Genomic DNA, 12,404 nt, shown 5'->3' on the forward strand with positions numbered 1-12,404 from the left:
GAGGCAGAATAAATGGGGAGGGGTGGCAGCCGCAGGAAAGCCCCCCTGAACTGGGAATAAATGATTCCCTGGTTGTAGCCCACACTTTGGCTTTGTCTCTCTCTCTCTCTCTCTCTCTCTCTCTCTCTCTCTCTCTCTCCCTCCTTTCTTCTCTCCAGTTCTCTCTTCTCCCTCTCTCCCTCTCACCCCTTTCTGTCTCTGTATTGCTGTCTGTCTGTGTCTATCCTTCTCTCTCTGTCTCTCTGTCTCTCTGTCTCTGTCTCTGTCTCTGTCTCTCTCCCCATTTTTCAGCTTTAGTCTCTGAATCCTTCCACCTTTCCTTTTTCCTTAGGTCAGGGGGCTGGGGTTGGGCCTGTCCCCTAGCCCCTCTTTTGGGTTACCCCCATCCCTGTTCCCCCTCCCCCATTTCCTTTCCCCTCTCTGTGTTCCTGCCCCCTCCCCCCTTCGCAGGAAGGGCTGCGCTGTTCCCTCACTCCATCTTAATTAGCTCCCTGTATTAATCTCCCCAGTAACGTGGTAACTGGCAGCCTGGGGTTTTCAGCCGTGGAATTAATTACTCCCCAAGCGAGGAGCTGTCAGCTCTCAGAGCCCAGGCCTGGCCTGGAGCCCCCCCCAAAGGTTCTGGCGGCCCCCCCAGCCAGCGTCCCTGACCTCAGCCTCCTCCCCAGCCTACCCTCCTCGGCCTCCTCCTCTTCCTCCCTCAGTCTCCCCCATCTGCCCATCCTTTGGAAAGTCCTTGGCGAATCTTGTGGCACAAATAATAATTTCCTTGGTTAGTCCTTGGTTTCCTTGGTTAGTCATTTTCCTTTGCTTCATCCACTTCCCAACCCAAGCCCCCTGACTCCCCTTCCCCTCTCTTCCAGGCCCTGGCTCTCCCTCAATCTGGCTCTGTCCCTGGGGTGCTCTTCCCAGAGGACTGCAAGCTCCTTGAAGGCAGGGCCTCTTTGGGGTAGTTTTGCCCCTGATAGCAGGGATGTGATAAGTGTTGGTCAGGGTGGATTATAGTGACTAGAGGGCAGGGGACTGATCCAGGTTCTCTCAGTTCCCAAGGAGAGCCCCCCCAGGCCTCCTGCCACATGACTGAGATGCTTGCTTCTCTCCGGCTCCCCCAGTTCTCAGCCCACCCCCATCTCTCCTCCCTCCCCTCCTTCCCAGCCATCATTCTCAACCTCCCTCCCCCGATGGAGAGGGCTCCTGGGGCTCAGAGAGGGAGGAACTGGGCCCTGAAGCCCCAGGAGGGGTGGGGACTTGGGGTTCGGACCCCTTCTTCAACAAGCCCAGCTTCTCACTGCCCAGGTTCTGCGAGCCCAGCCCCGCTCTTGAGAGCAGAAGGACGGTGACCACCCCGAGAGGCTGCGGCCCGGAAGGGACCAGCCAGGGTGGGGCTGCTGCCTCCACAAGGCAGAGCCAGAACAGTGGGGGAAATGGCAGAGGAAGACTAGTGCTTGATATCGCCATCCAAGCTCTCTGCCAGTGAGTGGGGGGACAGGCGAGGTGGTGAGCTCCCTGTCAGGAGAGGGCTTCGAGCTTGGTTGCCTGGAAGGCTGCTGAGGTCCACCGCCACCCCACCCTGGTCCTGGCTGCCAAGCGGGCTGACTCTGGGAAGGCTGCAGCTTTTCCCCTGGGGGGTCTGGGCGGGATGATTCCTCAGGTGCGCGGCTCTTCTCATCCCCCATGGGAACCTCAGGGAGTCCCCCCAGCTCCCTGCCCATCCCCCATGGGAACCTCAGGGAGCCCCCCAGCTCCCTGCCCATCCCCCATGGGAACCTCAGGGAGCCCCCCAGCTCCCTGCCCATCCCCCATGGGAACCTCAGGGAGCCCTCCAGCTCCCTGCCCATCAGGTTCCCTGGCTGGGGTTAAACTCTCCCTCTGATCCTTATCAACAATTCCTCTTTTCCAATTTCCTCCTTTTCCACCTGAGGCTCCCATGAGCGAACCCCTTGTCTGGAACCAGACCCCCCAGCACAGGCTGCGGGGAGGAGGGGGCTCAGGGATGCAGGGTCTGGGGGGCAAGGGAAGACAGCTTCAGTCGGACCAGTCACTGGGGCAGAAGGAAGGGGGCAGCCGATTAAAGGCTGTTAGGAAGATTGACAGGTCTCGCTCGGGAAGTTGGCATCCTCCTGAAGGTCTGTCAGCTCCGGGCTCGGCCTGCCAGCCAGGCAGACCCTCAGAGTCAGAGACTCAGTGGGGGAGAAGCTGCAGGAAAGGGGATCCATGGAGGATTGGGGGTGGGGGGTCCCTTGGCTTTGCTTTCCAGGGACCTCATCTCCCCTCGCTTCTGGGACATCCAAAATGTCATCGTGTCTGGGGAGGGTGGCCTCCCTGGCTCCAGGGCCCTGAATCCCTGGGAATTTAGGCTGTCATTGCTTCTTCTCAGGGGAAATGCCCCCCGACCTTGGGGGTGGCAGCATGCCCCCGGCTCCCCACCTCGTCTTCGCTCAGCCTATTCACCCACCCAGGGATGACCCTATTCTGGGTTTCAGAAAGGGACATGTCCAGAACTCTCATCACCAGGGTGGATTCATTTAATAGAAAGAGCGAAGAAAGATCCCAAAGGTCCCCAAAAAGCATTGGCCCCCCGCCACCTTAGGCCCCAGCATCCTTGGTTCTGAGGGCAACCCGGGCCACCTCCAAGCCCCCAGTTAGGCTGGGAGGGTCACCCCCATTTTCTTGCTCACAGCCTGCATCTGGCATCATCCAAAAGGGCAAAGGGAGCCCCCCCGGATAGATCCAGAGGTTGGTTAGTTCTGGAAAAGGGGTTTCTGCCTCAGTGGCAGCCGGGGGGGACAGAAGTCATGGACTACAGGGTTCAAAGTGGGGGGAACACAACCTGGCATGGTGCCATCCTCGGTCCCTGGCTGTATATGTGTGTGAGTGTGTGTGTGAACGCCCGACCCAAGCCTGGCCCAGCTGGCCCTTCCTCCTCCTCAGCCCCCCAAGGCACCCTCCTCATATATGCTGTCTGTTACTGCTGTTCGGGCTGGCCTCTTGTCTACCACCAGACTGAACTTCATGAAGACAGGGACCGGGGTGGTCTAAACCCTCTCTGGCTCTGTACACAGTAGGTGCCGAATAAATGCACACTGTGATGTGTTTTCTGGACTGCCTAGTGTGTTGCATTGCCTGAACTCTTGACCAGAGTTTTGATGTTGAGAAGGATTTGGTGGGGGTTGGGGGGAACTTCCCTAAGACACCACTTGGCCCCAGCCAGGTTCTGGGCCCTGGGAAGAGACAAAGGGGGGAGTGGGCAGAAGCAGGCGGTCCCAGGGTGGGGGGCCTGAACAAGCCAGGGACATGCCCTGGGGGGTGTGGCCGTGATGGAGGAGAGGGCTGAAGTGCCACCCTGGGTGGTGGCACCCCAGTCTTCAGTCCTTTTTGCTCCAGCCTGGGTTTGGCTTTGGGCCTTCTTCTTGTGGCCCTGCCCCAGCCCCTCCCCTACCAGGCCTGGACCTGGTGCCCTTGTCCTTAGCCGTCTAGACTCAGGGTCACAACAGCTTGCCGGCTCCTCCCTCAGCAACCGGTGCCACACAGCCCCAGGACCCTGAGCCTGGCATCTGTGCCCTTCTGGACACCCTGGAGGAGGAGGGTAGCCCCATGGGGTGATGCCCCTCACTAACCTTGTGTCCTTCTCTTACAGCCAATAGTTCCCTGCTCGGCGGTGGTGGCGGTAAGTAACCCAATTTTCTTTCTGGGGCTCCTTGGGGTCCTTGCCCCCTCCCCCTCCTCTCCCTCTGTCGAGCCATGCCCAGCCAGACAGTCATTCCATCCTCTGCCCCTGCAGATCCATTGGTTGGTTCTCTGGCTCCCCTCCCTGTTCCTTTCTTCTTTGGGGATCAGTGGAGAAATTGGAGGTGTTTGACCTGGACAAGAGAAACTTGGGTGTTGGGAACAATTGGGGGGAATCGGGGAGAAAGAAAAGTCATTCCTGGTACATGCGAGTGTCTGAAGGGTTAGGCTCGGGCTTGTTCTGTGGACCCCAGAGGGGAATCCCCCATCCCTAACGAGGGTTGTTGCACCCCTGGGCCCTGCCTTGGGAGGTGGTGAGCTCCCCATCCTTGGGGAGTATGCCAACTCAAGCTGTCTGTACTTGTGGGTGACAGGGTGACAGGGCCATGGCCGTGGAGTAGAGCAGTCCTGCGTCCTGATGCAACCTCACTTACGCTCGGACTGCCCTGGCCTCCATTTTCTCATTTACAAATGGGGATGATAGCTCCTACTTCCCAGGGCTGGGGGAATTTGGAATCCGCTGGTGAAGGGGCTTCCTGAATGATTGTCCCCCTGCTCCGAGCACTTTGCAAACTAAAAATGTGGTGGAGTGGATGGAGAGCTGCCCCCCCCCCCCACGACCTGGAAGATCCTGCCATGACCCTGTGCAAATGGGCTGAGGGCCCACAGGTCTGGGGGTCCAGTCTTGGTCTCTCTACCCCATCTGCTCTCGGCATCTCCTCTGCCCCCATCACTTTCCTCCCCACCTAGCCCCTGTGAGTACAGACCCAGAAGAGGCTGGGGGAATCCCACCCTCATTTTACAGATGGGGAGACTGAGCCTGGAGCCAGCTTGTTCAAGGTCACCCTCCACTGGGTCACCATAGTCTCCTCCCCCTTGTCCACGTGGGCTCCCTTAGAAGTCTGGGGTAGAGGCTCTTCCAGAGCCCCATCTGGGCCAGATGAGCCCCAGATCTTTGCTCATTCCTGGCCTCTGCCCCAGGTGAGGAGTCTGAAGAGTCATTGCCCCCTCGGGGGTTCCCAGGGATAGGCTCAGGTGGGCTTCTTGGTGTGGTCCTGCCCTGGCAGAGTGGGGTGTCTGGTGACGGAGCTGGAGAGGGAGGAACCTCAGAGTCTCCCTGTGGCCTGGTCACAGGCTCGGTCCTTGTCCCCCGGTGCCAAGGCAGAGGCCCTCATGCCCAGGCCCCTGCTCCTGCCCAAGGGCCCAGGCCGCCCCTGCCTCCCTCCTGGGCTCCCGGCATGGAGATGATTGGTGAGCCAGGGAGCGGAGGTTAATGGGCTTCAGGATAAATCTCGGGGACTGTGTTTACCGCAGGCAGGCGGGTGGCAGCGGGGCCCAGGCCAGGTTTTAAAAGGGGGAAAAATAAAAGGGTCAGAGGTCAGGAATAAATAAGAGGCACATTAAGAGCTGTCGACACAGGGGAGCTGGGGAGGGGGCTGTTTGTTCCTGTCCCTTTCCAACAGCACTGGCTGCACTGGCCCGCACCCGCCACAGAGGTGGGTGTGGAGGACACCCCTGGGCCCTGGAGAGCTGGGCTCCCCACAGCCTGGCCCACAGTAGGTCTTCAAGCTGTATTTGAATGGAATCGATGGCATTAACTGCCATCTGCAAAGTCATACGGGAGCCCCCCGATCTCAAGTCCCCTCCTCATTTGTAGGAGAGGAAACTGAGGTTCTGGGGAGTTGGGGCACTTGCCAGCTAGCTGGTCAGCGTCGGAGGTGAGATTCAAACTCAGGTCTTTTTTTTATTCTAGGTAATTAATAATTTTGTTAAGAACATGGTGGATAATTCATGTAAGGGGTCCGTGGCACTCTGGACCGGCCAGCACCCTAGAGGTCCTAGCCCCCCCCACCATGGCGGCTTCCCCCCTCACTCCTTCATCCATATGGTTGTTTAGGCAAAAAGTGGGGTGGGGGGTCTCAGCCACCTGTGTTCCAGGCCGGCCTCTGGCCCTGGGTCAGTGAGACACTGATTCCTCTGAACATCCTGCATCCATTCAGGCCTAGCCGGCTCCAGATCCAAAGGCAAGACAGAAATGCTCTCCGCCCACCCGGAGACCCCAGGATTAGAGCCGGCAGGACCCCAGAAGTCAGCAGGTCTGACCTTCTCTGATGAAGAGACCAGGGTTCCACGGGTCCATATTGGAACTACCCCCATCAAATGCCTGAGCCCTGAGACCCCCCCCCAACCAGGGCAGAATGGGTACCCATGGTCTGAGGGGACCTTGCGGGCCAGGGAGCCCCAGAGCTGTTACCACCACACTAGTCATGACTCCTCCATAATGGTCAGGGGAAGACTGAAGAGAGGGTCTCACCTGCCGAGTGTTGGGGTGGCCAAAAGAGGAGTCCCCGGGGACCAAGGTCATCCCATTTCTGAGACTTTGTATAGGATAAGCGGTTTCCCAACGGAATCCACCCTGTGCCAGCCACATCCCTGCCCCATCACAGCAGGGGAGTAGGGAGGACGGGCGGGATCCAACCTGCGACATCTTTGGGATGACCCAAGGCTTGCGACGGTCACATTGGGGCCCCACAATATCTTTGCGGGACGAGTCCTGTGGACCTTATAGTCAACACTTTACAGATGGGGAAACGGAGGCTGGGTATGATTAAGTGACCCACCCCACCCAAGGCTGAACTTGAGGCCCTGGCTCCCAGCCTATAAGTCAGTGGCGTTCATAGGAGCATAGCCCCCATCCCTCCAGCCAGGTAGGACCACCCCTTCCCTTTGACAGAGAAGCAGCGACTCCAGGAGACCCCAAGATCACTGGGTCAAGGGAAGGGAGGCAGGATCCAGGACCAGACCCTCAGACCCCACCAGAATGGCAGCCCCCCCCCAAGAGCAGCGCAGGGCTTTGGCCTTGCCTTACACCCCCAGCACTTAACACTGAGCCAGCCTGGCACAGGGGCATTGCTTAGTAAAGGCTTATTTTAACTGACTGATGCCAAAGCCAGAGTTTTTCTTCCAGCCTCTGGTTATATGTCCCAGGACACACACTGAAGGTCGTTTTTCATCCGTCCCTCCGCACAATGTTCCCTGAAATAGGAGGCCAATGGGGCCGGAGGGAAGGCCAGAGGCGGGAGCAGTCCAGGACAAAGTTCAGGGAGGACCAGGCAGCCCCTGCCTGGCTGGGGGTCTGGGGGCCCTTTCAATAGGCTGCCCTACCCGGTCCCTGGTCGGGTGGATGGAGCAAGGTGCCCCCACCCAGCTGGGAGCTGCAGTAGGCAGGGGAGGATGGAGCCGTCCTGTCCGGCTGGAAGGCCCAGGGGGGCTGGGGAGGGGCAGGTGTTTACAGAGGCCCTAGACTCCTGACAGAGATGGATGGGCTCAGACAGCGTTGGGAGGAAGTGGGCCCAGGTCCGGCTTTTTAACGCCAGCGTGAGATTTATGGAGCCAGTGGGGGGCAGGTCAGAGAGGGGCTGTTAGTCTGTAAATGGGATTGCAGAACAAGGTGGAGGGAGAGCAGCCAACAAAGGGGTGTGGGGTGGCCGGAGCTGCAGAGGCGGCAAACGGAGGGATGGAGGGATGGGGGTGCCCTTGCACCCCAGGAACTCCAAGTAGGTTCCCCTAGGCTGGGGGCACCTCCTCCCTCCAGGACCTAGAGTCTGTCTGTAAACACAGAGGGAGTCCCCCCCACACACACACACAACACACAAATCCCTTGGGGTTTGATCCCAGAGTGTGAGCTTCATGGTCCTTGTATTGGGGGGACAATGTGGAAAAAACTGAACTTGGAGTGAGGAAGACATGGGTTCAAATCCCCATGCTGGTCTTACCCTTCTCTCCCCACAACTACTATTGCTGCTGCGACAGCTTCCACTGATGATGATGAGGAGGAGGAGGATGGAGGGCCGTGAGCTCATTAGATTCTTACATCCCACCTATGAGGGTGGGGGGAAACTGAGGCTGAGGTTAAGTGATTTACCCAGATGAAACAGCTGAAAGATTTCTAAGGCAGGCTTTGCACTTGGGTCCTTCTGAGGTGGGGAGCCACTGACCGTCTCTTCCTCCAGAGGAATGGTGAAGCTGATACCTGAAGCAGGGATGGGATCCAGGATGTCCCCAGGGCCAGTCCTCTCAGATTACAGATGTGATAACTGAGACCCAGGGAGGGGAGGAAGGGCAGAGCATAGATTTGAACCCCCTTTTAAGCGCACCCTAGAATGTTCCCTGCTCTGGCGTTCTACATAAGTAGCCTTCCTGGGGTCGGCTCTCATCCCCACGTTTCCCCTTCTCTCTGGCCAGCCTGTTGCCCACCCCTGCTTCCCCACTTCCTACAGAGGAGTAGGGTGGGGGGGCGGGGTGAGGCCACTTTGGCCGGACCTGGGAGGGGAGGGCTCCCTGCAGGCCAGGCAGTGACCAGACCCTGTCCTTGGTACTGACTTGGTTGGCTGGAGGATTCTACCTGATGGGACCCCCCCAGGCTGAGGGGGTTCAGGTGCCCTTGAGCAGAACTGAAATTTCTGGTGAAGAACACGGTCAGGCAGCCTGGGCTCTGACTTTGAGCAAGTCCTTTCTCTCAGGCCTCAGTTTACCCCCATAAAATGAGCAAGTTGGTCTGGTAGGCCCCTTCCACCTCTAACTCAAAGGCCCCAGGAAGCCCTGAGCCTTGCGCTGCTGCATCCCAGCATGCCCAGGGCTGGGAGCCGCAGAGCTGCTGGGCCATGCCAAGCCCACTCCAACTTTTACTACCACAGTGAAAGCCTTTTACTGGGTCAATAAAAAAAATTTTTTTAAAAAACTCTCCCATTGTCTGTTAAAAAAGAGAGGCAGGGGTTTTAAATCAGAAACTAAATCAACACACCCCTGACAAGAGTCCTTCTTGTTTATTAGGACTGAAATGTTTACTCGGCGATAAGCAACGGGCTTTCACCGAGAGATTTGTGTTCTATTTTTCAATTACCCCTCGTCTTCTTCTGCCACTTTTGCACTAAAGGGATAACAAATGTATCGGAGCGTTTCAATTATTCACCTAAATCACGACTTCGCCTGCCATCGCCGCCGGCCTGGTGACAGATTAATTCACTGCCTCCTTCCGTTCCACCCCTGGCCAGGCCTGTGGCCCCCCGGCTCAGGCACCGGGCCCCGGCCTCCTCCCACCGCTCCTGATGTTTCCCATCACTCCCTTGTTGAGTGGGGCTGGCTGCCCCCCCACCCTGCCTCAGACCCAACTCTCCGTTTCCCATCTCCAAGCCTTTGCCCCAAGGATCCCCCAGTCTAGAACGGCCTTGGTGCCTCACGGAATAATGCCCGGCGTCCTTCCGGCCCAGATCGGATGATACCTCCTCCGGGAGGCCAGCACTGATGACTGTGTTGGTCCATGAATAGTAAATATTAGTGGGTCGTTCATATTAACGCATTTCTACTGTATGTTATTGTATTAATATATTTGTATAATGCCGTTGTATCGCCGTATGTTATATTAATATATCCCTACATTAATATTCGATGGTATTCGAGGACTATCCAGTGATAGGTTGTTCCTATCAGCATGATTTGTAGATCAATCTATTGGCATTAATATATTGTTTTGCTTATTAATATTCAGTATCGTTGCAGGAATACATAGAAGTTCATCCTTTATAGTAACAGCTGGGACTGACAGCGCCGTGTCACTCTGGGGCTATTCGTCTTCTATGCCACATTGATCTTGTTCATATGGTCTCACATTAACACTGGGCTGTGTCACTGGCATTTCTGTTGAGATCCTATAGTAGAGTGTCCGTAGCACCATTGACCCATTCTTTGTGTTAGTCTTGGGCAGTACATTCACCTGATGACTTCTATCAGCTGTGCCGCTTACTGGCCTGTGTTTTCGCACTGGCGTGTTGATACGCTAGGTTATTATAGGGTGTATTCTTTATTATTTTCTAAGCCCCTCCTTCTACCAGTCACTGTGCTAAATGTGGAGATTTCATAAGGAGGCGGCACCTGGCCCTGCCCTCAAAGAGCTTCCAGGCTAATGGGGAGACCCCTCCGAGCGACCAAGCTGTAGGCAGGAGAAATTGGGGATCGTTTCTGAAAGAAAGGGGCTGAGAAAAGCTCCTTGTGGAAGAGAGGCTTCTAGCTGAGTCTTGAAGGCTGTCAGGAGGGAGAGGTCCAGGTGGAAGGGGGAGATGACAGAAGGGTCTGGGGGACCCTGGCTGGGGTAGGGTGGGGATGGGGTGGGATTGAGATACACTGAAATGTCTGCCCCAGCCAGGCCCGGGCTAGGGACAGTGCCCCTGCCTTCACCATTATTACTTAGGGAGTAGAAGTGGTGGGTCTGTGGTCCTCCCTGCAAGGGAAATTCAGCCTGGAGATCTTGGGAGCCTCCCCTCAGCCTAATTTCGCGCTTTTCCAGGTCAGATCCTTCCCTGCCTGGGCCCAGCTTTGGGGCGCTGCCAGGTGGGGTTGGCAGTGCAGAGCATGACTAGGGCTGGCTCCCCTCTGACTGCCCCGGCCCTGGGTCCAGACCCATCGTTGACCTTTAGTGGCTCAGGCAAAGTGGAGCTCTACCCTTCTGGGGGCCCTCAATCATGACAACTGGCACCATTTCTGCCCAGCCTGCACCTTCCCACACACCCATGGCCAGTGGCAGGAGGGCCCACCTTGGAGGCAGGAGAATTTGCATGAGATGGGCCCTTCATCCCTCAGATCCCCCAAGCAACCCCAAGACAAGGGCCCCAGGAGTGGCTGACCTTTGTCAGTGAGGGAGCCCTTCTACCCTGATGCAGTTACAAGTTAGAACAACCTGGTCATGGATGCCCACAGGCCTTCACTGTGGACACATCTCCTCCCCAAAGGCCTTGGCCACACACACCAGACTTCCCCTCTCCTGCTCCCAGACTCACCTCTCTTCTGTCTCTTCCTTCCTCTCCCCTCTCCCTTTCTGTCTCTTATCTCTCGTCTGTCTGTCTCTCTGTCTGTCTCTGTCTCTCTTTCTCTCTCTCTCTCTCTCTCTCTCTCTCTCTCTCTCTCTCTCTCTCTCTCTCTCTCTCTCCCTGGAGGCTGGTGTGCATCCAGGCCATGGCTTGTGCTCCTTTCATTTTCTGATCATGGCACTGCCTGGATGCCCAAGATGCTATCGCCACATCTGCCTGGGCCCAGTTAATCCCTTATCTCTGCCACCTCAGCTTAGGAAACAGCTGGCTCTGGCTGTTGAGATTAGCGCAGTGGGGGCTCCTGGGGTGTCTGGGCCTTCAGGAACTGCTAATAAGGAACCGGCCCCTTCCTGGCCCTTGGCCTGTGGGCCTGGCCCTCAGAGACCCAGATGGAGCCCCCCCCCAAGCCAGCTCTTTGCCAACCACAGCACCTCGATCCCTGACCCCCGCCAAGACGCCCTTCTCCTGGGCTGCTGGTCATCACATTAGAAAAAAGCAGATGACCCTGGGGTCTCCCCTCGTCCACCCCCCATCCAGGCCTGATTCTGTTCCCCAAACATTTCTCAGGTCCCTGCTCAGGGGCTCAGGGCCAAAAATGAGCACACACCCCCCGCCCTCTGGCTGAATCAGAATATCAATAATAAATAATTCACAGGCAACTCAGCAGTGAGATGAGCAGTGGATCTGGAATCAAGAAGCCCTGAGTTCAAATCCAGATACACCTAGTCTCCATGTGACCCTGGGCAAGTCACTTAATACCTGCTTGCCTCAGTTTCTCTCTCTGTAAATTAGGGGTAGTCCCTCCCATTATTATCCCATGTGACCACAGGCCATGACTTCCTCATCTGTCAGATTAGGAGCCTGGATGTCTGAGGTCTCCCAGCTCTTAGATACACCATCCTTGGAACCTCGCCACAACCCTGGGTGGAGGGAGATTATTCCCATTTTACAGATGGAGAAATCAAGACCTAGAGTCAGTAAGGCAGCTGGACTTGATGAAAGATCCCTCCCTCTCCCCTCCCCCCTCCCCTCCCCCTCCCCTCCCCCTCCCTTCCCCCTCCTCCTCCCCTCCTCCCCTCCCCTCCTCCTTCTTCCCCTCCCCCTCCAATGTTCCAGAGCACTAGGTCAGAAGCTCCCTTGTAATTCCACTCTGGTATTTATGTGATCTTCTCTGACCCTCAGTCTCTTCTTCAAAGTGAAGAGACTAGACTAAAGGAAGCCTAAGCTTCCTTCCATCTCTAAAATCTCTGCTCCCAGGATTTAGAGGACCAGGAGAAGCCCCTGGTGAGCTAATCACTACACCACTCTGTCTTTCTAGCTAAGGAAAAGAGGAAGGAAAGTATGTCCCTTCGGGGAAATGGGAGGAGGAGACCCTGGAAGTGAATACACTTAGGGCTCGCCAGGCCTCAGAAGCCATGGCATCCAGGCCTCTTATGGTACAGGTGAGGTTGTGAGGTTCCAGGGATTGCCATCTCGGAGCCAGGGTCACCCGGTTAAGCCACCAGGCAGTAGTCATTTATGGATCCAGGACCTGCCCTCAAGGAGGCCCTGGTCTGATGAGGGGCCGCCACCGTGATGCCCTTAAACAAACTGCAGATTGGTGGAGTGAGCAGAAGTCCTTGGGCAGAGCGGAGGCCCCAGAATCCAGAGGGCCCAGGGAGGCCAGAGGCCTGCCCTCAGGCTCTGGCTTCGGCCCAGGGGGTTGCCCACCATCTCCACCTGGGCCTAGCTATCTGAGCTGCCTGGGTGGGGGCAGAGGACAGGCCACAGGGCCCAGGAGGGTGCTTCTGATGCCCCACCTGGGCTCCAGCCTCC

General features: G+C 57.0%; 1 protein-coding gene across 2 annotated transcripts in view; it reads left to right on the forward strand.

The window, feature by feature from the left end:
• MACROD1 (mono-ADP ribosylhydrolase 1) overlaps nucleotides 1-12,404 on the forward strand; it is a 196,611-nt gene that overhangs the window by 174,655 nt on the left and 9,552 nt on the right. For both annotated transcript variants that reach the window (XM_074231187.1, XM_074231185.1), the window contains exon 4: nucleotides 3,638-3,667. In XM_074231187.1, coding sequence (XP_074087288.1) covers nucleotides 3,638-3,667 — 30 coding nt within the window. The remainder of the gene's footprint in view (nucleotides 1-3,637; nucleotides 3,668-12,404) is intronic.

The sequence above is a fragment of the Macrotis lagotis genome, chromosome 3 (genome assembly GCF_037893015.1).
Source record: "Macrotis lagotis isolate mMagLag1 chromosome 3, bilby.v1.9.chrom.fasta, whole genome shotgun sequence".
NCBI classification, from domain to species: Eukaryota; Metazoa; Chordata; class Mammalia; order Peramelemorphia; family Peramelidae; genus Macrotis; species Macrotis lagotis.